Source organism: Cylas formicarius, unplaced genomic scaffold (genome assembly GCF_029955315.1).
Source record: "Cylas formicarius isolate icCylForm1 unplaced genomic scaffold, icCylForm1.1 PGA_scaffold_6__28_contigs__length_40554024, whole genome shotgun sequence".
Lineage (NCBI taxonomy): Eukaryota > Metazoa > Arthropoda > Insecta > Coleoptera > Brentidae > Cylas > Cylas formicarius.
The window spans coordinates 25,005,879-25,030,699 of record NW_026844347.1 but is presented as its reverse complement, the minus strand read 5'-3'; the positions used below and the strand labels follow the sequence as shown (position 1 = coordinate 25,030,699).

Sequence of the window (24,821 nt, the reverse complement as noted above, 5' to 3'; positions counted from 1 at the left end):
GATAAACGGATAACATTGAATATAATTGTAATAAATGATGGCACAAATTGGTATTTTTTTAATAAAATACTAGAATATAAAAACCTTGCTCAATTTTGTAAAAAAAAGCACTGTAAAATATAATTTCATCGTGTTACTACAAGTTAAAAATACTTACTTAAAAACTGATTAGCATGTGCAAATACATTTAACCTTGGTTTGTCGCATGCTGTGTTAGCGTTGAGTTTTTATTTGTTTGCACTATATACAAGGTACGAGAAAATGTACGCAATATACGGTATTTGGAAGGGATGGGAAAATATGGGAGCCTATTTTGACATCAGTCACGTGACCAATGTCATGGCGGAAAATCTAAAATTGGGAGTTATAGAGCTGGATATGAAAAACTTGGAACGAGACTAATAGGAGTATCCTTTTCAAATAAAGAAAATCCCATATGTGTGGGGGAGACTGTATGAAATATTTTTTATCGAAGTAGGTTAATATATCTTAAGTGTTGTTCTTAAGGTCAATCGACTCGGCCATGTAGTAATTTGAACAAATAAAAACAGAGCGAGCACGAAAACCCAACATCATATTAAATCTACCTTCATAGAAATCTTTTCGGGATATGACTTACCGTTAATTTATACGTAATAAACTACAAACTTTATAGGTTATAATAATTTCTCTCGCGCGTGATTAAAACTTTTTTTTTTCAATTTCCCTGAGAAAGCAAAACGATTAAACGCAGCAAAACATGGAAAACAATCCGTTGAACAATTAAACGTGAAATGAATAAGTTGGAAACGGCGCGAGAGAAGAAACCAACAAATCCCGATAGCAAGCGAACTACCATTACGAGTAATTTCGCGAAATATCCGAGAATTTTAATTAAACTATTTATTTATATCGCAATTTGGCTTGTTCATTATATCATAATTTATTGCGAGTATTTAGCAATGAAATTAATGTTGTGGAATGAGTTATAGGCTAAAATTTATGGATCCGGCAAAATCTCATTAAGAATGAAGTTGTTGGGTTTGTTTTGGTGGCAGGGGTAGGGGAGAAGCGCGGGGGCGCGACCGCCCGACTTGGGGTTAGTTTCGACCTCGACGAAACATGGGCGGAGCGGTATATTGTTTGCTGACGGTGATTTTAGGATGTCCAACGAGGATTTGCTTGATCCTTAATTTTGTTCCATATGTCGTATGGCCATTGTACACGAATAAAACGCCCTACTAAAGCTGTAACAACTAGCCTGTGATGTTTACGACGTTTTGATAACTATAAAATGTCAATAAACTATCTCATGGCAAATGAAACAAATGGCCAATTGAGAACAATAAAATACAATACATACATATAATGGATTAAATGAGTTTCCAAAATCTTATTTTACGTTTAATTTTTGAATTAGCTCGCGCAATTAAACTCAGTGCCGTGTTCTCGATTACGAACATTGAAATAAAGAGTTTTACAAACATTTATTTTTAGTTCCCTCTCAAAGCCATTTTACAAGAAAATTGAATTTCGTTTAACAAGATCCTTTTAAAAGAGAGCTTAAATACTTTCAAGTTGAACTACTTTTGTGTTGGAAAATTGCAATCATTTTCAGGGATATATTACTTCCACGCTGCTGAAAAAAAACAGCTTATTGCCGCTCACAACCGTTAACCAATAGACCTAGAGAATAATAATTGTTGCTGCCTTTTAAAATTTGTAGAAAAATTTATACAATATTTATTAACGACGTAGTGAACAAAATGAAATGCCCAAATAGCATTGGATCACTAGCAGGAATCAAAGCTATATAGACCACACGGAAAATAGTGTACAGAAGCAGAACTCTAGAAGGCGAAAAACACAAAAAAAAAATGACACCGGCTGTGGTAAAACAGGCCAAAGTGGTAGTGGGAAATTCATTAATTTTTAATTCACTTAACTAAATGTAATTATAACTTTTCTTTGACGAACAGAAATAATCATAAACTTTTGAATATTCCGAAATTATACGGTTTTTCGTGCCGCTCAAATTAGTAGCAAAGCTACAAATTTCATTTCACATCATACGCACCTCGCACAATTTCGAGGCCTCCTTTGATAAATGTAAACCGAATATGGGTCAACAAGTTTTGTACTGAATATAAAAATCGTATGCTACGTACATGGAAAGAACTTCCCCCCCTTGCGGCAACGTTCGAGTTATGCAATCGATATGGAAATTTGAATGCTTCGAATACGGCAAAGAATCCACACGGGCGGTACGAATCCAGGGTCGGCTTTACTATCTATGCGAATTTCTGTGTATCAACGTTGCTCAAACCGTTGAAAAGTAGCAAAGTGAGCGCTTACCGAAAAAAATTCCTTGAATTTTATAATACAAAAGCACAACTATTATAACCATAGAATAAAAGGAACTACAATATTTTTTATGTTGTAACAGTAAATTTAAGTTCTAAGATTTTATGAATTTAGACTTTAGTTCCTTTGTTGGCAAAAAATGTATATATAAAAAGTAAATTGGCAAGTTTTCCAGAATAGAAAATAATATTACATTACTATTTGCAAATTTTCAAATAACACGATTCTTCTTCTGGATTCTGCATCGCGTAAAAATTGTGCGAGTATAAATTTTGTTTATATATATTTTTTACTGTATCCTGGTACCCAATTAGAAAAAAAATCTGAGATATGTGGGTATTTTATCGTGTTGCAGTGGATATTCACATTTCAACTGTCTTCAATCCTATATCCTGTTAGAATAAAAAGTTCAAATTCAGTGTGATACTTTTGAACACAGAAAAAACGCATTTCAAGATAGTTTTTTCTTATTCTGTTCTCAAATTTGTTTTCGTTTCTTCTTTTCAATTTCTGATAATATTAAAAAGCAAATATATAAATCGTAAAGGACCTTTTTATGGAACTATGGCAATAATTTTCTGTATTTTGTTGCCATCCGGTTGATATTCACATGTGTCAATTGTCTTTTTCTACTCCCGTCTGTAAAATGCCTAATTACACACCGATCTAGCGTACGGGAAACGTCACTTTACCACGTCAGTTTCGTTTTCCACGGATCCGAGTCACTTCGGACATTTCCGGGATGTTACCGCACGGGTTTGGGAGCAATAGGATGTTTTCGGAAATATTTCCCAAGATTTGAATTTTGACGCTTCTCCATTCTGACGGTCATGTCTGTGAATGTATTAGTGTTGTTTTGCGAAAATGTACCCAAAAACTAACGGTAGTAGAAAAAGTATAGTATGCAACACATTCGGTAAACTTTTTAAGTCACCCGTTTTATTAAACACTCGCTCCGCTCGTGTCAAATAAACTCGTGTGTCAAATGCCGTTTACCGCGTTTGTTGCATAATATGCTATAATATATGCATACAAACGCATTTTTAAAAGTAGGTATGATTTTTAAGTCTCCATTCTTAGTACTAATATGTATTTAAATTTTCTTCCCTCTGTCGCTTAAAAGCCTTTTCAATGTATAATAGTTTCACCATGCGAAATTACCATGTGTGTGAATAATAATTTCATAAAAGAAAATGTTAAATTTTATATTTAAAAAAAAATTCAAAATGTCATTATTTTTATGCGTATTAATCAAGGCAAAAAGGACCGTTTATTACCAAATCATTTTATCAGCGCTTTCAATTAAAAGCGTCGAGGAAAACCGGCACGTTTAGGAATTTAGGTGGAAACCTGAAGTAGACCATATAATATCACTACACTTAAGTGTGTTTTAAGGAAATAAACAAAGAAACTAGCAATGACACACTTATATTATCAGGCGTGTGGGAACCCTGCGTTACAACGTGAAACGTGTTCCGATTTCTGAAAACAGCTGTTCATATTCACCTTCAAAGCGAATAACACATATCAAATAACACATAATTGTAATATAAAATATTTCGCTACTGCTTACTGCAGGATTGATGTATTGCGAATAGCAGAATTACGTTCACCGTTATTTCTTGATGGTTTCGTAAATTAAAGCTGCTTGAGATTTTTGCCTATTGCATTGGTATAAGAATAAACGAAGCAACCGTTATTTCGAGATTACAAAGAGCCAATAAGAATTTGCACATTTTAAATACCTCTTCTAGACTATCGAGTAAACACATTTTTTCAAGTCTTGATGTCTCTTACCTTTTAATGTAATTTTTAAAATAATTCCTCCCGTGTTCACCACCTGTGTCAATTTTAACAAATCAGATTTACTTTTTTTTTAGGTTTTTGTACCTCTAACAAACCAAACCAGTAAAAATCGGTCAGTGCCATAATATATGAATGTCTAAATGCGGCGTCCAATTTCAAAATAGCTTTTTAAAACCTCCACCGAACCCGATATGTTCAAAAGTTACGCAATTAACAAAATCAAAACCAACGCTGACATTTGCACCTATTCATTAGTAAAAGTTTTAAACGAGAATATTATATAGAGTTAACAAATTGATTACAACTATCAATTTTTCAAGTCTTGATGCCCTTTGCCGTTAGTAATGGTTGTCAAAATATTAATTCCTTGTTCACTATCTGTAGTAAGAGTTTTAAAAAGGGAATGTTACTCATTATTTGACGGTTGACACTGACGCTGTAGTTGTGGTAGTGACTGCTCTGTGTGGTTTGTAGCTTTAAGCTGCGAATCCATATTGTTATAGCAGTGATTTATTGTCTAATTTTGAAGGTTTTTAGCAACGCTGTGTAAAAATAATTGTAAAATAAACTGAACGGTTGTCAATGTCACAAAAATTTTAACGTTTCCAATAACCTAATCTGACTCGGATATTATCACTGCCCATTGGCACTGACCGGGTGCATCGCTTAGAGATATAGATCCCTCGATCCCTCAACCAAAAATACGAAACGAAAAAAATGGCTGGAGACGCTCGGAGATCATAAATTATTTCTTGCAAAAAATATCTCAAAAAGACAGTACCATTACCAAACTAACCTAAACTAACCGAATTTGGTGAGTTTTGGTTAGTTTTCCTTTCATTTGTTTGATGTCTTAGTATATACTCGCTCGCACAATTTTCTAGTTTTGCGAATTGAGCTTTAACAAACGTTGTAGTTAAAAATATTAGTCTTCATGAACTCTGGTTGGTATTTGCACCATCTATCGACGCTTATACACTGATTTGACCCATAGGACAAAGTAGTTTGACCCGAAATCAGGTTTGACCTGCAACATAAATACATCGAAATAATTGACTACTTCCGACGATTATTGGACTCTTTAGTAACACAAGTGAAGAAATAATGACGCAACGTAATAGCCACGCACAAGTGCTGACTTTAAGTAATAAATAATACAGTGCTTCAATCCGCGATTATTAAACGCCAGCTGTGGAATTCAGTTACTTATAATTTAAGCCTTCCCACATCTGGTTCGCTTTAAAAACGGTCAAAGCCAGCTCGCAGATAAAATATTTCCTTATGGTGACCACGTAGAATACTTAATAAAACACTCACGCAGCTGATACCAAATCGTAAAAACAAATGTACAATGAAATAAACAATAAATAGCCTACTAAAGTTTTTAAAACAATTAGAATCTGTCGTCCGCTAGACAAAAATCAAGTGAGGCGTGAAGTTTATGCAAATCGGCTCACCTGCGCGTTAAGCGATCGCATCGATACAGGCCATTAATCAACTCGCACGTCGAACATTATTATTCCACGCATCTGTATGTTTTCCTGTAGACACGCGATTATATGGTTATTGTTTTAAAAAAACCGACATGCTGGCAATACTGCAATTCTATCTTTTCCCGGCAGTTTATATCAAGTGTCACAAAGAGTTCGGACTGACGGCCGACGACTACTCTAGTAGATCGTGACACTTGTCTATTCTGTAGTATTTTATTCTATTGCTATTTGCGGAACCACCATGTCATTGGTGGCCAAGGCACTGCATTCAGACATTCCGATCCATTATGCATCATCCTTCACTAGTAGTAGTACTCTTAACCGGCTGCTTCCAACTAGTGCCCACTTAGATGATGCCTTGTCACGGTTCCTACCAGCATTCTTAGTCGCGTGCGAATAAGAGGTGTAAAGAGTCCCACACTTACTACCCTCGAGAGGGTAGAGAGGAAGAGATCATTTACATATATTTATCTAAAGGTAGACAAAGATTGATTAGGTCAATACTGTCTCGAACTTTTACTGTCTAAAAATGTTTTTAACACGTCGTTTGGGCTAGAAAGTATTACTAGCCGTTATCAAGTGAAAACTGTACTAGTGATACTTACTAGCCGAAACATGATGTTAAAAACGTTTCTAGACAACGGAAGTTCGAAACACCAGTATTGGCCAGACATTTAGATATACTTACATCATCCTACAGCGTAGCCGGAATGTCTAACAACCCCAGAGATGTGTTTGTGGAACACCTCTAATTTTCTTATGAGCGGTACACTTTTAACTTATATATCCTGAACAAAACGCGAGAACTTTGTGTCTTGGTCATACAGTATTAATCGATCAATTTGCAGTAGATATCTCCGGCCAACCAATTTCACATGACCGCTCTTTAAAGATAAATAAGTAAAGGTTGTAGCTCAAAAATGATAATTACGCCTTTTCCAATACTGGTAAACCCACATTAGATTTGTTAATAGCAACCTAAGAGGAGCCTCAAGATATTTTCTAATATAGCTTCTTAAGACAGTTTGCTGCAACGCTTTCAAACGATACATGCTTCTTCGAAACAATAATTTTTCTATTCCATTCCTAATTATACAGAGTGCGGTAAGTGCCATTTTACGACGTCAGTTTCGTTTCCCACGAATCCGAGGTACGTCGGACATTTTCGGGATATCGTGACACGGGCTTGGGAACAATCGGATGTTTTCGGCGATATTACCGCACGGCGTGGATTTGACAATTCTCTGGCATCTCATTTAATGTAGTTATGTCGGTAGTAGAAAAAGTATATGGCATTTGAGGCACGGGCGGAACGAGGGTTTAATAAACCAGTATGGTATTTGCTCTTTAAGATTTGTTAGACCAGCTCCAACTCTCAAGTATTTTTAGTAGAAAATGTGTATTTACGGTTGGTGATTAAATTGTCATAGACGACGCAACCGTAGAGCTTAGCTAAATAGATGGGCATTAAAGGGTTCACCTGTTGTTTTTTATCTGTACAAGCAAAAGGCACTTCATTAAAAAAGTTATAACGCTGTATTAAACGGTTAAAATCTGGGACGCGAAATGATATAACGGTTGTCTAACGCTTGCTCACTTAAGATTAATAAGTAAAAGTTACCAAATTGGTTTATTATTTCCTAATGTCATAACGAGATCGGTTTCGTAAATAGATCAATACGGACGTTAAAGGAAACGACTAATTAAGGGTGAAACACAAACATCGAAGCTAAAAATAATACCACGCCCTATGCGAATATGGACCTACAAGTTTTACATTTTGTCTAGCCGTAAAGAAATTATATTTAGACGTCAAAAATAACGGAAAAGGTTTTTGTTACGCCGCTGGATTAGTAAACTGGGAAGGATAGATAGAAGTTTAAAAAAAATCGGACTGGTCAATTGAAACTAAAAAGGTAGAGAAAATTTTATTATCTTATAATAATTAAGGAGGAATGCAATTAATGACACGCACAATCTGCGAAACAGGTGCAAATAATGCTGGTATTAATTAGACACATTTTTATGTAATCGAACGGCATTTATTGATAGCGTACGTGTATTAATCGGGTCCAATTTTTTATTGAAAAATTGTGTAACGGAATTTTAAATTGTTGCAATTTACAAAACATATTTGCAATATGCAAATGTCGTAAAATTTCGAACAAAATGAAAGTAAATAATGCCACATAATAAAAACTATATTTTATTAACGCATTTTGTTCTACTATTGAGATATATCACGAACTTTTGTTACAAGGTATTATAAAAATGACCGTGGTAATTATTATCGTGGAAATAATGTGTACTGCAAATGTCAAGCAGTAATGTAGCCATTTTACTAGGTAACGGTACAAACGTAACAATACGTCTATCAACCTAATGGCTCCAATTTGTTTTCGCTCTTGGTCTTTTACCATATCTTATCTGTATTTAGCCTAATTAAAAACTAATTTAAAAAATTACAGTGTACTGCGTTGAGCAATTATGTGTAAGAGGAAAATATCAACACTAACTAACAAATTAAAACCCATTATTATACACCATTATTTATGGTAAAGTATGTTCCAGAAATTTTCGTTGCCTTGCCCTGAAAAAAACAGCCCCATTTGACCATTCATCAAATCAAAATTAATTTTGAGTTTGGCATTTGTTCCCACAAATCATTTCGATGAGGCTGTTGGCGGAATATCTACCATAATTCTACAATTTGGCCGACTTGAAAGAAAAGACAATGAAAAAGGCCCATTCGTTCTTATCGTTATATAGCAGTAGTAGCAAATCGCAGGTTACAAAATGAATAAATGGAAAGGAATTGATCACATTTTCATTTTAAGACGCCACTTTCGTTACCTTCTTAAGTCAGTTGGTTACCGAAATGGCATTTACCACACTTGTATAATATACTATAGACATTCCACTTCCTCCTCAAATTTGCATCGAGCTAAGAAGCTAAATACAATAAACGCGTGAAAAATTCTCTTGACCTAAGATTATATATATAGTAATCAGCCCACAAATTTGGAATTTTAAAACAAATATAAAATCTTTTCTTGGAGCGTTGCATAGCAGGTGTCAAAAAAAATATGTATCTAATATGACTTTAAAACATTTTTATTTTATTCTCTTTTTGTATTGATTTTTTGAGTTGATTTATTAAGTTGGCGATTGTGTTACTTACCTATTAGCGTTAACAATTGCCAGTCCACACACACTTTTACATTAAATGTCTTAGTTAGTTAGTTGTTAGTTTGAACCGGCTAATTTTTTATTGCTTTGGCGTGTGGGTAAAACTTTACTGGCAATACGTAAACTAACAGTTACTAACTAAAACCTACTTATTTTTGGATATTGTATCCACTACGAGCATAAATGCATTTGCCTCTTGGTCTAACCTTTCGATACTTCTTCGTGTTTCCTTACGGACTCCTGTGGTCTTCCCTCAAACACGATTTTAGTTTTTAGATTTTTTGCGATATTAAGACATTTCTGCGATCATTTGTTCATTGTAAATATTTATTTGGTATGGTCTACAACACAAGCGAAGTGTGTGCAATTTTTTTTCGTCTTAGCATCTGGTTATCGTTCGTTTAAGCCGGTTTCGTGTTTGTCAACCCTTTTTGTGTCCCAACGTAAGAGACATAATAAATATCACGAAATTAACGTTCTGGAAAATGGATAGTGTTACAAATGGGGTATTGGATTTTGCTGTAATTAATGCGGATACCGTTCAGCTGCAAGTTGCAGTTTAAAGTGAATTTTGTAGTAGAACACGCGCCACTCGCATGCCAAAAGCGCTCTTGTTTTTGTGCAGCGTGAAGGTTGGAAAGTGCATTTACAAACCGAAGACTGATTCACCGATTTGGACTAGATATTTCTAATCATGCAATTTTCTTTTATCTTTGGTGCCTTATCGTTGCTCACTTTTTATTAGAAGTTAAAAAAGTTGCACAGAGGCAATTAGCAGTCAAAGTTCGCTCAAAAACAATGCTGTAACAACATAAAATCAATGTCGAGTTCAAACATTCTAAAACACACACGCACACACACCCACACACCGTTGCGTGCATATTTTCTTCAAATTCTCTTGGGTATTCGGTCTCTCGAAAACAATAACAAGCCAATATTTAAAAAATAGAATCAACGGACAAAAAAATAAAACAGCTCTTCATACCCATTGCGAAAACACCAAACACACATTTAATTTTCAAAAAGTTAAAGTCCTACTAACAGAACCTAACATCAAAAAAAGAGAACTTTATGAAAGTATAGAAATCCAAAAAACCAAAAAATCAATTAATTAAAAAACCGATTCTAAAGACCTTAACAAAATATATCGTTCAATTTTAAACAAAACTAAATTATCCGATATATTTGCTAATAAAAAACATCGGTATCTTTGCTTTGCATGCCATTCCAATCCGTATAAAATATTCGCTGACAAATTATGTTTATGAAGTATGGATTTTGTGGAAAAGCATAAAAAAATATAGGCAAGCGACACTGAACTTAAACTTAAATAAACAAACATACACTTTTTTTCTAAATGTATCCTGGTATATGCAATAAAAATTTTGCACTCCCAGTGTTAAATAAATATTTAGTTTACACAACAAGTCAACGAAAGAAAAAAAAATGCGCTAATCAAATCAACTTTAATAACGAATTTTTATTCAGCCTTTTATAGGGAAAAAAAGACCTACGTTGTTATGATTCATCTAAAGGTCGCTTTTCCAATTATATGATTAATAATTAAAAAAATATATTAAGAACAGTTTAGCTTAATGGCATATCAATTTTTTATTGCACAAATTACGGGCAATTAGTTATAGGTATGTACCGCGGCATTTTTTTTACTCAATAAGCAGATTATTTTTTATACAATGTTGGAAGGAAAATATTTTTTTGTAAGATGCTTCATTTTCTAAATGCAATTTGCTGTTCCCATTTAGTCAAAAGTAACCGGTTATACGAATATTAATACAAACATACAGTATTAATACAAACACAAATAATTATATAATTCAAATCTGGAATAAATAGTATATTATTTAACGAGCGTATTATGAAGGCCATAATAAACGAGGATGATTTATAAAACGAGCCGCTTGCGGCGAGTGTTATAATCATCTGAGTTTATTATGGTCCATAATACTCGAGTCAAATACTATACTTTATCTACAACCATCCACTTATATAGGGTACCTCACCGGAATTGAAATGTGTCATTTTATTGTGAAAAAAAACTATACATGGGAGAAACCTGAAAATTCGGTAGGAAGCTAATGCTGATGGCAGAGCAATTCAGCTAGAATATTCTCAAGATGGTGGCACTTCCGGTTAGGCCGGAAGTGGATGTTAACTTGCTTTATATGAAATGGAACATAATATCATACATTTTTAGATTCTACCATTCACTCAATATCAACACTGGTTACTGTTTATGTATGCTGTTTATGTTATATGTTTATGTGTTATGAGTTGTGATGTAATAAGGAATAAATTCAATGAAAGTCCTGGATTGAACATTTAATAAGTTTAATAATATTTAATTAACATTTACACTTCAGCACACAATTATTTTTAAATTGACGCTTAATAGGATCATTATGTATTACTCTGTCTATTTCATAAAATTGATTGTTATATTAGGGCAGTTATTGAAATTCATCGTAGTTGGTGTAGTACCAATACTAATGTCCGTGGTGTCTTTACTAATCGAAAAAGTGTTATGAGAAGATTCGCTCGTAATAGTAGACATACCTGGATATTGTGAGGGGGTAGAAACAAAAGTACTGTTATTAATATTACAATTAGGGTTGATTTGACTTAATATTTTAGTAGCTGCATCGGTCTTGTTCTTCTGCGAGTCTGCAATATAGCCTTCAGCTACAGAAGCCGACTTCCAGCCTCCGTGGCGCTTCAGAGCTGTCATACTTGCCCCTGCGTCGACATACAATGTGGCTGAAGATCGTCGTAGACAGTGCCCGGTATATCTTTCTGGGTTTTTGATTTGTAAGAAACTTGCAATTTCTCTGCCCATTTTGGCAAACTTGTTAATGCCGATAACTTGTTTTGTGCATTTTCCATTTTGAAAATTCATAAAAAAAGAATCTGATGCATTTGGCAGTCTCAGATTTGCATATTTTTTAACAATATCATGGAACTTCTCAGTAATAGTAAAATTCCTAGGGATCTTGGTCTTCGTAACGGGAACTATTACTCTAGTGCAACCTTCATAAAATGTAACGTGTTGTATTTTCATTGCATGTAGTTCATTTGAGCGGCATGCACCCATCACTCCCATAATTAATGCAACCTAAAAAATTAACACCTCTTGGTAAATACCGTAGGTATGTAACGTCTTATCATTCCTTACCTTTGTAGCCAAATATTTTGTATCAGGAGCTTCATAAATAAATTTATTTATTTCCTGTCCGGTAAATGCCTTAGATTTTTTGGGTTGATAGCCTTCTGATTGTCTTTTTAATAAAGCATGTAGCTTCGCGTAGTGGTCGATCTTGACATTGTGTTTAATATAAAGTGTGCTTTTCAGCATGGAATAAAACGTCCACAAGGAGGACGACTTATACTTTTTAGCCAATTCTTTGAAATACACTAATAATGTATCTTCAGAGAAGGAGGTGGCCTTGTTTCTTGATCGCCAATCCATGAAATTGTTGTAGGCAATTTCATAATTGTTTCTTGATTTCTTGGGAAGTAAATCCAGAGACGCAGCTTCCGCTGCCGCTCGAATTTCCGGGGGTGTTAGTACTTCGTTTTCAGAATCCATTTTTATTAAATCTTATGTTTTAATTGCAAGGCGAAATTTTAAAGCTTCTCTATATGAATATTATTTACTTTACAATTATTATTTCATGAAAGAAAATGTTTGTATTCACGATGAGCGTCGCGTCGGGTAAGCTGTCGCTATGGATACCCGCTGCGCGCTGTCAGATTTAGCCTGCACGGCCTACTAATTCTTTTTAATTATTGTCATATTGGTTTGTATTTTTTGAACTGTTTTTGAATAATAGAATTGAATTGGTAACGTGTGTATGACTTTAATATGGGTAACTTTATAGTAAATTTTCATAAAAATAATAAATGAAATGTGTGAATTCTGCGCCGATTAATTGAAGCCCGGATTATTAAGAATTCCAGAATATTTTATTACACTTGTTGTTTTATGATATAATTACACTTGTTTTTTTATGATATAATTACACTTGTTGTATTATGCGTAGCATAATACTCTCACTGTCAGAAGTATTATGCGTCTATTATTAAATGGTTGTAGATAAAATTATTAATTGAACCGACTAAACAATTGAAACACTTTACAAGTATTTCGAGACGACCGCCTGAAACGTCAATCTGCTGTGGATTTAATACGTTCGCCGTCTTTTCTTATCGACGTTTTTCCTCAAATCGCATCAAAAAAAACCTGCAGGAAACTTTGCCTCTCTCCCCTCGATGTCGTCTTATCTCTAATTTATTTTTACGTCAATAGCATTCAACTGTCATATTTTACGTCGGTCTAATTTATTGCGATTTTTTTCCGCTCGATTGTCATTCGTTAGCGTCCCCGACAACGATTCATTTAACAGTATGATTTATAGTTTCTTTAAATTTCTGCACGTACACTTTCTTGTCGGATCAAACGAGATCGTATTTTACAACCGACTGTCGTCAGTTCGATTTTAATACTCGTTATGTGCAGGCTACACTGTTCTTTAACCTATATAAGCGGTTATTACCTGGCAATCCACTGTACGAAAGAATAATCCACTATTTTGATGCAGAAAAATGTATACAAAAAATAGGTAGGAGAAGTAGATTTAATTTTAATAATGTAAATAACAAATATACTTCTGTAGTTCAGTGTATTAGGTCGCTTTGTTCGTTCAAAAATTTCTATCAAAAAATGATCATTGATCTATATTGTTGATTGATTGTACGTTGTCTAATCGTTTTCCAAATTTTGAAATTTCAAGGCTATTGCAAGAAACTTCGAAATATAAATTTTTCAATAAATTTTATGAGTTCCGAGTTTTAACAACTTTAACTGAAAATAAATTGGGGCAAGAAACTAGACTTAGCGTTGGGACTGGTCAATTGACCAGATGTTAATTGACTAGTCAAAAAATGTTTTCAATAACATCTTGCAATTGCAGATTGTTATCTATCATTATTTAATAATAATATGTATTTTATAATAAATTATTATGCGTTTGTGATGTCCAATTTACCAATCCCAATAATAATATCGTCTCCATTTGGTTCCTAGAACGACGTCACGGTGGCGTAACGCACAATATAAATAAATAAATATAAATTTTATGGTATTTTTGAAATTGCTTTGATCAATTTACACAAAAGAAATTTGGTCAATTCCACCACCCTATAGCGAGTACATTTTTCATGACCTCCCAGACTCTGAAATTTCTCATTACACGTACAGGAACATGCATCAAATCAATCAACCACATTAAAGCACTTTTTTTTAGTTAAATGTCAAATTGAAAAAGATGTTAAAATTTTGTCGATGTAACCAGTACTGTACAAAAAGTGAAGTGCAACATTAACAACCTACAGTTTCCTGCATATATTGATGGTTTGAAATTTAGACAAGACCACACACCTGTATTTTCAGTTAGTGGTCGGTATATCTGCTGTATTATAATTAAAGTTTACGGAAACTATGATTGAGTTAACTCTACCAAAAATATTATAAAGCCCGACATGTGGTAAGTGATACAAAATCAGCTTGCAGATGTCCGGAAATTAATAACAACCAAATAATCACTAAAATAGGTTTAGAGGTTAGAAGCTACAAGTTGTATGGTTGAAAAAAAGAAAAACAAAGGTTAAGGTACTTGGAACAGTTTACGAAGGTCAAATTCAACTGACCTGTAGAAATTGGATATTGTGTTTATGAATGTTAATAATTAGTCACGTTATTCACGAAAATTACAAAACGAAACTACACTGACAAATACTATACGGTTCAACTAAACCAGGTCGTTCTCTTAGAACAAATGAACTCCCGCGGTTTGCAGTTAGTATTTTTTCCCATTTGCCGGAGTTCATTTAACGACTATGATTAGCCGTAATAGGCACTCGTGAGCTCACAATAGAGAATGGAATTTAATAATACCCTTCCTGCTAAGGAAAAATTACTTTAATTCCACGCTTTATCCGATATATCGTCGGCTTAAATTATCGGGAATTTTCGAAAAATAAAAACAAACGAATCCCGGAGAGTCTCGACGTTCCTCCCGAACGTGTATAATTTTCCACTAATTTGATAGAAAAATCGATACTGAAATATGCGTGTCGATTAGCGAGCTCGATCGCCATCTTTCCTTTGGTATATGGGTTGCACCAATGGTGGTATACACCTGTAAACTATTAATTTTGCGATATTTTTATTCTACCTCTCTATGATGGGTTATCAATTTGAAAAAAAAAACTCTCACATCTTACCTGAATACAATTGTATAAGTCGCTTTGTGGATACAACGCTTCTTACCTGCAAAAAAGAAATAGAAACTTATTGAAAAAAATTGATAGTTTCTATTAATATCATTGGGTAAGATACTGTTTAAACCTCAATATTTGCAGTGTAGAATCAGATGGCCAAATTAAAGTTAACATATAACATTAAAGGAAAGAAAGAAAGGAAAGCAAAAAAGAGTTGCTACAAGGCAGGTGCCTCTCGCTATTGGTCATTCCATTGGGGAACATAATTCTTCGTTATTGGTACTTTGAATGAGACTTTTACAGCATATCACAAAAAACATCCATAATCTTAAATCTGTTACCGGTTAAGCATAATATTAAGGTAACTTCGTTTTCCTTCCGTGTACCTGAGATCTCTAGCCGCTTCTAGTCTAGCTAGTAGCATCATAAGCATGTTTGACATATATACATTGTCGATATTCGATACTCTATAATACTCTATATAATAAAATAACTCGCCCATGCATGAAGAAACCTGAAGTGTGTTTGAATGTATGTACATAAAATAATTTATTTAATACATGTCCTGTTAGTTTCAGGTATTTTATATAATATCAAGTTATTCTATACAGTCGTTATCTTTTCTAAAAAACGACGAGCATTCCAAGAGTAGTTGCGAAATACTGCTTGAACTGATTTTTATGATGGGACTACAGAGACAAGGATTTCTAAATGATATTTTTCTGCCTCTGTTTTTGAGGTTGCCTTGCTGTATTCTTATTTTGACAAGGCTGCCTAATCTTGTGTTTTAATCAACCACTGTGGTTTGCCCATGAATTTAGGTAAGAATTGGAGGAGTAAGTGTAAGGAATAATTGGGCACTACCATATGTTATTTGACTGTCCTCCTCGATAACCGAAACATATTCCGTCTCATTTCATTTGTTCTTAGTTGTCCCTTAGAAGGTTCCCCGATCAGCCCCGTTTTCACCGATGTCGCCAAAATGGCCCACGATTGCGTTCCGATAAGATTTCGTCCATAATCATTGCTAGTACGGAATACTGTGTGATATCTTCTGATCCAACAGTTCGGATACGAAACTTGGTTTTGGCAAATTCGGCCATGGCGATGACAGGCAGTACACCCATTGGTGCTTGGGTTTCTTTCAATAATTTTAGGTGTATTGGACGGAAATTTAGGCACAATGGTCTACAATAATCAAAACAACCTCCTCTACGTATATTTCATTGTATATGAGAACAGTTATGTTGTGCGTCAACACTCAAAAACCACTATTAGGAACAGATGGTCCACGCTGGGGAGTTAGCAACGTTTCGTCGCCGTACGACACGCGATATGGTAGCTTTCTTTTTCACCAAACAAACAATATGCGTTTCCGGTCTCAACGCCGGCACATGCATATTATTTTAGCGATTTTAATCGCGAAGATATACCTATTCATTATTTAGTTATTGCAAAGTTTTAATTAAAACGTCATGTTAACTGTAATAAGTTGTCGTGACGTATAAACGTATTATTATAAAGCGCAGGGTACACGTTGCTGGTTGATTTCGTGTCTACGGCCCGCAGACCGACGTTTCGCGTTGTTTGCTTTGCTCGTTTTCCGATTTCGGTTTGTTATATTGTTGCACTTGCTACAGTCGACGGACTTTTGTTTGCCTTGTGACTCGTTCGCGTTAAGAATTTGAACCTTTTTTCCTTAATTTTTCAAAACCAAACATGTGCAGTGCCAAATGTTCATTTAAAAATGGAAATTTCCATAGACTGTTAAACTTGTAGATACATTACTCGATTTCTCCTGCGTCGGGTACTGACTCTATTTTGCTAACGTTTCGGCAAACATGCTCCTAGCTTCTCCTGTCAAACTTAGATAAAGATATACTTGTGTATGGCAAAAAGAGTGTACAGCTATGGGTCCCCCACTTTCCCCTGTCATGGCGAATATTTTTAAAGAATGCTTTAAAAACTAGCAATAGATATGTTCCATTTAAAGCCGAAACTTAAAAAAAATATGTAGACGATGTCTTTGTAGTTTTAAAACCGACTCATACTCATAGATACCTAAATACAGAATCATATCACCATCCAGCAAAACAATCTTACAAACAATTCCTTAGTATTCACGGAAATATCAATTTTTCAACTCTAATAATTAACGCACCAAACCCCAGAACTACTTATACAAAGTAGCATTAATTAAGAATGAATATCAAAAATTCTGGAAAAACATAACATCAAAACTAGATTTTCCACCTGTCCTAAAATAACTGTGCATCACTGCGAAACTGGTCGAAAAATATCAACCACACTAAAAGAACACCAGAAATCAGACAAATTTCGACAAATAGCAACATCACCATTCACTTAAATGAATTTGAGAATCTATCGAAATCATCAAACATCCTGTTAACGTAATCCTGACCACAGAAACTGCATTTCTATCTCTCAGCATCAGCATGTTTGGGGAAACGTCAACAAGACACTACCCGATGCAGGAGAAATACAAATGGATTTCTTATGGTGCGTTGGCGATTGATTTAGCTGGTTTTTTCTTTGGAGCATTAAGTAGTGTATACTTATCCGAGAGAAACCTGACAAGACCGTAATACATACAAGTTTGTAGAGCAGAGTTCGTCTTCAAAAGATCTAACAAGCTATTCATAAATACGAAGGAAACTTCCAGTCTTTTCATCATTTCGCTTAAATTTTGCCTGTGATCGGCAAAATATTATGTTCTCGCTTAGCCATGTCGAGCAGAAGGAATAATATGCACTCCTATGGGTTTTTAGCGCGACTACTGTTTTAGCAGATTTCAGGTTTGCCACTACGTATTTTAAGTTAGTTTTCAACTCTTATATCATCTAATATTCCACCAAAATTGTCGATCTTGCAACGATTTATGTGTGAACTAAATGGATTAGGTAGGCGTATTACTTATCAACTTTTGATGTTACACTTTTAGAAATTCATTACCAGCGGCGCGTAATCCTGCGCGATCTAACTTTTTCCAAAGTTTTCGGATACGTTTTCCGCGCAAACTGGAGTATTAAAGACTTAATTTCGCTATAGTCAAGAAGAGATTTAACTTGAAGTCGGTTACGAGTTTAAAAGAGCGCTTTGAAAGTTTGAAACCTGTCGTGGAAACGCTGAATATTAGTTTTTAATATAAAACCATTTTCCCAAATCGCTATATGTTTAATTTGAGCTAATTCTCAAGCACAGAAAAATTGCAACACCTCATAAATGTAATTGATGCTATTTTATTAATATTTTGGGAAATAGATTCGGATAAATTTGAATAAACGATCGGTGGAGTTTCTAGTAAGGCCACAGGTTGTAAAATGTTATTAATCTGTCCAAAAAAAACTACAGGCAATCCAACTTTGGCATTTTGGCACCCATTACCCCTCTAGTAACCACAGTCTCACAAACAAAAAAGTAACTAAAAAGGGCCCGATTCCACTTCTCATTTCAGCGAGTCCGTTCTTGACCATCCAGAAGTATTGGTTTATGATTCTATAAGTTTCAATTCCATGATAAATTGATCTGTATATCTATCGAGCCGTAGCTATCCGCCACTTATGTCCGATTGTGATGGTTGTGCTGAAATGGTCACTAAGTCTTGGGAAAGCGTCTTTCGTGATCATCGGGCTACTATCTCATTCAAATTTACTTAATTGACGATACATGCCACATCTTCTTATAGGAGACATATACTGATTGTTGCAATTTCAATTAATGTTTTTGCTACTTGCCACCGCTACTATTTTCATTTCCTTCTCTGTATTTTGAATTATGTTAGTACCATATAAGAGTACAATACCTTTTGTCTTAAATTAAGATTAAATAAATGCAACACTAACGCTAAACATTGTCTCACTATCTCGGGAGCAATTAGTCAAGCAAACCGACCGTCGTAAATACCAAACCGCACTTGTATGGAAATCAACGTAATCGCTAATCTTTACGCCAAGAGTAATTAATAAAACGGTCGAGCCCCATTAATAATATCATTATTTATATTTTGCATCGTTTGAATAATGGAAATGTCTTCTAAACATGTCAATATTTACCGCAACACTGCAGAAATTACAATTTCAGAGTGTATTAACACGACTTACGGTTCAGTTGTAAGCAGAAATTGAATTTGCATATAAAAGATGGATGCTGGGGATGCCCGCCGCGTGGGGTGAAGGGCCGCAGAAGGGAACATGCACGAAGCGTAATGATTCTACAAGCTCCAGCGCCTACCAAAATGTTTCCAATGGCCTGATGCATTTTAACGCACGCCTATCGCCATTTTCTATCTGGTTAGAGGTTGAGTCATGTTCATACGAGATTTTCAGTATAAATAAACACCTCGTAAATATATTGTTACAGGCAAGATTACATATAGATCTACGATTTCATTTCACCAAATGTTTACACCTCCTCTAATATGATATAATGCCGCCTTCCCTAGCTATTTTATAAATGAAACAGCTCATGCTGAATTTAGGAGCTGCATCGTTCGACAATGTGGCAACATTTTGAGAAGCGCTTTGATACGGAAAGGAAGGAAGAAGAGGGAACCGAAAAGAATGGTCGATAAAAACAGGATTTATTTAATAGAAATAAACATTTCCATGAAAATAAATTGAGGGCTTAGTTAGCATTCTAGTCAGGCTATTCCACGAGTCCAATCATAGAAGGAAAGAGGCTCATTAATAGTCACATGTTAATTATTTGGTCAATTTAAAACTAATACATTATTTCGAATCCCAGTTTATTGACCCGTATCGTGAAAAATGTATTGTTTAACTATAGCCTTTCGCGACCACATTTATCTTTGGCAACTTTAATACCAGCCTTGAAAGAAGTTTGTTTTGCGAATTATCTAACCAAACACAGTCTAAATACCCTTATTTTCGAATTTGAGCAAACTCGAATGTCTGGCAGACGTACATTTCCCGACGAACTCTAACAGTTTCGTTATACTTCAAAGTTTCATCCAGGAACTATTAAGCAAGAGTCAACATCAAGTTGCGAAAACTTTAAGTTCTGGGTGGTAATTAATGTTTGGATTTTGTTGGTGTTGAAGAAAAATAAGTCTCTCCATCAAATCGATCACGAACGCTAAGCAGATCGGACCACTAAAGTTATTTTCCGCGTAGCTCAAAATAAAATCAATTAAACAAGTATTAGGCGTTTTTCCATCTTCGAATATGTGACTGTAAAAACGATACCATTTTTCTTAGGATCGCACTTTAGTCATTAACTGACCTACAACATGTTTTCCGCACTGTCAATTGATGTGAAGGTGTTTGTTACCCAGTTGCCATTGTTCGGATAAATATTAATGACAAAAATTAATTCGCAGTGCAATAGATATCAGATAATAGCATCATCGTCCGCCCAGTGGTACTTCATGACTGTTTTTTTTTTACTGGTAAAAATAGAGCACTCAGACACCAACCATTGCGATCTATTAATAAATATAAACTGGCATTTTACACTACTACCAATAATAAGAGGTTTTCCTATCGTTTGACCTATTTACCAAGAATAACCTTAATATGCATAAATAAGAAATAACTTGCTTGAATACGGAGGACCCACACGCATATGCGTAATTTAGTACATGCCTATATGACGTCACACAAGATAATAAAATAACTGATCAAAGTAGAGTATTTGCTATTGTAAAAATAGGAACTTTAAAGGCACTTATTCTCTTTATTCGTTTCTGCGACCATAAATGCCAATTTTTTTCTAGATAAATTTGGATAAAATGCTAAAAGATTGTTACTATTATTTTAGTGATTGTTTTTCAGCGCTTACTGCTATGCCTCCCTTTTGTTTTCACAGTTATGGGAAGTAGTGAAAAAGAGCAAAGCTCTCGACAGCAGTGAGTCTCAGAGCAAACCTGATATTTAATGTTCGAGTAAGGTAAACACGTTTGGTTCAGGAGACACTAATTTTTGCTCATAATAGGTCAGTATTTGCTTGCTTTTATATGAACTAGGACAAACTAGTTTGGAATGAAATCGGGTTTGGCCGGGTAACAGATACAGCCGAAAATGCAATTTACGACGTATAGAATCTCTAAAAGAAAAATGCAAATTCATGTTTAACAAATTAATCCTATATTCCGTGTGCCCTAGCTAGTAGCACCATAACCATGTTTGTAAAATTTATGCATAATAAACTATACCTTGCGAAGTCTTAAATCATACAATAACAATACAGCATAGTTTTAGGCATTTTATCAATTCTATAAAAGATTTCTACTTTGCCGGTGACATACACCTAATGATATTTTTATTATAGGGTGTGTACTGAACCTATGTTTGTAATATACAGAACCTTTGCTATATCAACAACAACGCACATTATCGGTCAAAAATCTGTAGAACTTTGCGTCTATTTTATATTTGCAGTAACTGATTAGATTTAAGATATGATTATTTTACTTTTTTTGTGATATACGTGCCTCCACCTGAGCATGCATTCAGCCACTTTGGAAAACTTCTTTGATTTTATTGTATGGCAAAAAGTTATGTATTTTGAGCGATACACTGATACAGAAAATCAATGTGTTAGATTGCTGAGCAACTTCATGCACTGTATGAACCTCTTTTATGTAATCTTGTCAGAAACAGAAGCAATAAAATTTTCGACTTAGTCCTGCATAACACTATTAACAATTGCATGGTAGAACGTGCAGCATGATAATCATCCTGAAATTCTTCTGTCAGTTCAATTTCCTCATTCCTTAAATAGAAAACACTGCTCATGTAAAATATGTGTTTAAACTTGGACTGGTCATTCCTTTCCCACGAATCGGATGCTAAGTCCGCCTGCTGCTTGTTTTTTGATAAACTGTTCGAAATTATTAACATATGTGTTCCTCGTTTTGGAAAATCAGCTAATAGTAATTATCCTCCCTGGTTGAATTCAAATAAAGGGTGTTTTTTTTCGATGTATAGAACTTTAAGTTGGCATTACTGTTCAAGATGGAAACCGATTTAACAGCTGTCAAGTGATTTATTCTCAGTTTGGTTTGGCAATTCATCATGAATAGACTCACGCCTGTCCATCAGAGCAGTTAATTCGATTAACCATGGAACGTTTTCGCACCACGTTTTCTCTTATTGATAACTCGCATCCCCAGAGATGCCGTATGGTGAATACAGAAGAAGCTATTGCTGCTGTAGATCGTAACATTGAGGAAGACCCAAATGAGTCCATTCGCCATCGAGCACAGGAATTGGATCTGTGTCCATCCACTTTATGGAAGATTTTGCGGAAGGATCTTGGTTTACGTGCTTACAAAATATAATTCGTGCAAGAATTGAAGCCAAACGATCATCAAGTACAGCGTAGATTCGTCGAATGGGCCCAAAACGAGACGAGATTGCCGATATAAGATAAGCCACAAACGCTTGACCATTTGGAAGACAACATTCGCCGTGTTATTGCCGATATACGGTCACAAATGTTGGAAAAAGTAATCGAAAATTGGACGTCCAGATTGGACTACATCCGCGCCAGCCGCGGCGGTGATATGCCAGAAATCATATTTAAAATGTAAGGCCACAAGATAATCTTTCGGATAAATAAAATTCATGTCAATCGAATAATCCATCGTTGTTTTATTGCAACTTAAAGTTCTATACATCGAAAAAAAAACACCCGTTATAATATACAATATAAAAAAAAAGCTGGATGAAAAAAAGGTTCAGAAATACAGGTAGTCCCTCAGAATTGCAAAATTTTAAATGCCTTAGGTCGAAGATAAAAATTATCTACTGAAAATTGAATGCGACATTAAAAAAGATCCTGAAAAATGTTGATCGTTTATTAAAAACAAAAGAGAAATCTCAGGTGTACCCAGTTATATGAACTTTAATGACAATGAGTTACATACTTGGCAAGATATACTCAACTCTTTTGCACTATGTTTTCGACAGTCATTTCCTAAGGGGAGTTCTCTCAACAATTTTAATGATATTAGTAATTTACACCACTCTGAAAAATTAAACATAAAGATATTCTCCGAATATGAGGTGGAAACAGCTCTTAAAGTAACTAAACTTAAATTTACAATATGTCCAGCTTGTAATACTTTTTAATCTGTCTGAAAAACTGTAAAACTTCCCGTACACAAAAAATACTGTAGATCGCAAATCACAAACTATAAGGCTATTTCCCTTATCGGTAATTTCATTAAAGTTTTAGGACCTCTCAGACAGGACAGAATATTTTATGTTAAAAACCAAATAATCCCCCAACATGTTTTTTTTAAAAGAAGATCCAATATTACCAATTTAACGACTAAATCTCAGTATATTTCTGAGGCTACTGTTAATTTTTCAAAACCGTTTGATCTCCTAGATCACAAAATTATAATCTACAAGCTCCGGGTCTTTGGATTTTCTGAAACGCTTGTTAATTCGTTTTCTTCATACTTGTTTAACCGTACTCAGTACGTCTATCTCTGTGGTCATACTTCCGATGAATACATTGCCTTCTCAAGCGTTCCTCAAGGCTCAATATTGAGGTCATTATTAGTCAACATTGGTTAGTTACGGATGATATGCAAACGATGTTTTTTTTTTAAATCCGGTGTTCCGGTATCTCCAGCGTAGTTTGGAGCAAATCAACAATTGGTCCCTAAATAATAACTTGCAACTTAATACAGCCAAGTGTAATGTAGTCTCTTTTACCACTCGAAATTATCCTTTGTACTTCATCTTAATAAAGTAATGGCAAAAAACTCAAAAAGCTATGGCTTGCTTTTTAAAAATTCTGGAGTGATAAAAATATTATATAACTCATACGTGAGGTCTAAGCTGGAGTATGCATTAGTAGTTTGGTCTCCTGGGTACAATTATCATATTAAGGTAAGGTAAGGTAAGGAAGTATGTGTGGCATAAGTTGGACGGAGAATAACCCCCACAAGGTTTTTCGCATTCAATATTGTTAAATAGATTTGGTTCTGTGTCTATTAGTGATCGAAATGATTTCCATTATTTAATTACTTTATTCAAAGTATGTAATAACTTTATTTAAAATTTTATATAACTTGTTTGATTGCTCTGACCTATTACATGGACTAAATTTTCTGGTTCCCCGTATTCACTCTAGACATAGTAACACATTCTTTCTGCCCATACCAAGAACTAATTTAAAATTTTCACCTATTTTCTCAAGGTGCTCCAAATACAATGCTCGACACGATTTGAACTTTTTTTCACAAAATTATTACTAAGGTAAAAACGTTATTGAACCATTAACTATAATTATTAATTTCAGTATTTTCCCATTTTCTTGTTTTGTTATTAGAATTAAGTTAGACTTTAGTTTAAGTTTCGTAATATCATCATTACTTTCAATGTAAGTATTTAATACTTTGTACTACAACCTACCTGTTAGTTGGGCTTCATGCCTGTTTAAATAAATAACGTTATAGTTACTTCAATGCTTTTATTCTCAAATATAACGATGGCTAGTTTAAATGGTGTCAATCTTTTTTTTATGCCACTCGTGTTTCGATTCCGTCGCAATACATTAGAGTCGACACTACATCCCCATTAAATCTTTAATTTCATTTGTAATTCTGCGTCAGCAGTATATTATAAACGGCGTGAGATTATCTTTAACATGAATAACTTATTAACTTAATAGCACGACGTGAATAAGTAATCGGTA

The 24,821-nt window shown here is 34.5% G+C and overlaps 2 protein-coding genes across 6 annotated transcripts in view; both read right to left on the bottom strand.

The window, feature by feature from the left end:
* The window catches only part of LOC132704172 (TOX high mobility group box family member 4-like), a 428,384-nt gene that overhangs the window by 57,147 nt on the left and 346,416 nt on the right, over positions 1–24,821 (bottom strand). The gene's annotated exons all lie outside the window — the stretch shown is intronic.
* On the bottom strand, positions 11,266–12,435 carry LOC132703229 (uncharacterized). Its single transcript, XM_060672356.1, has 2 exons — positions 12,022–12,435; positions 11,266–11,961 (listed from the first exon to the last, which is right to left on the bottom strand). Exons 1-2 carry the CDS (start codon positions 12,433–12,435, stop codon positions 11,266–11,268), a joined length of 1,110 nt encoding a protein of 369 aa, XP_060528339.1.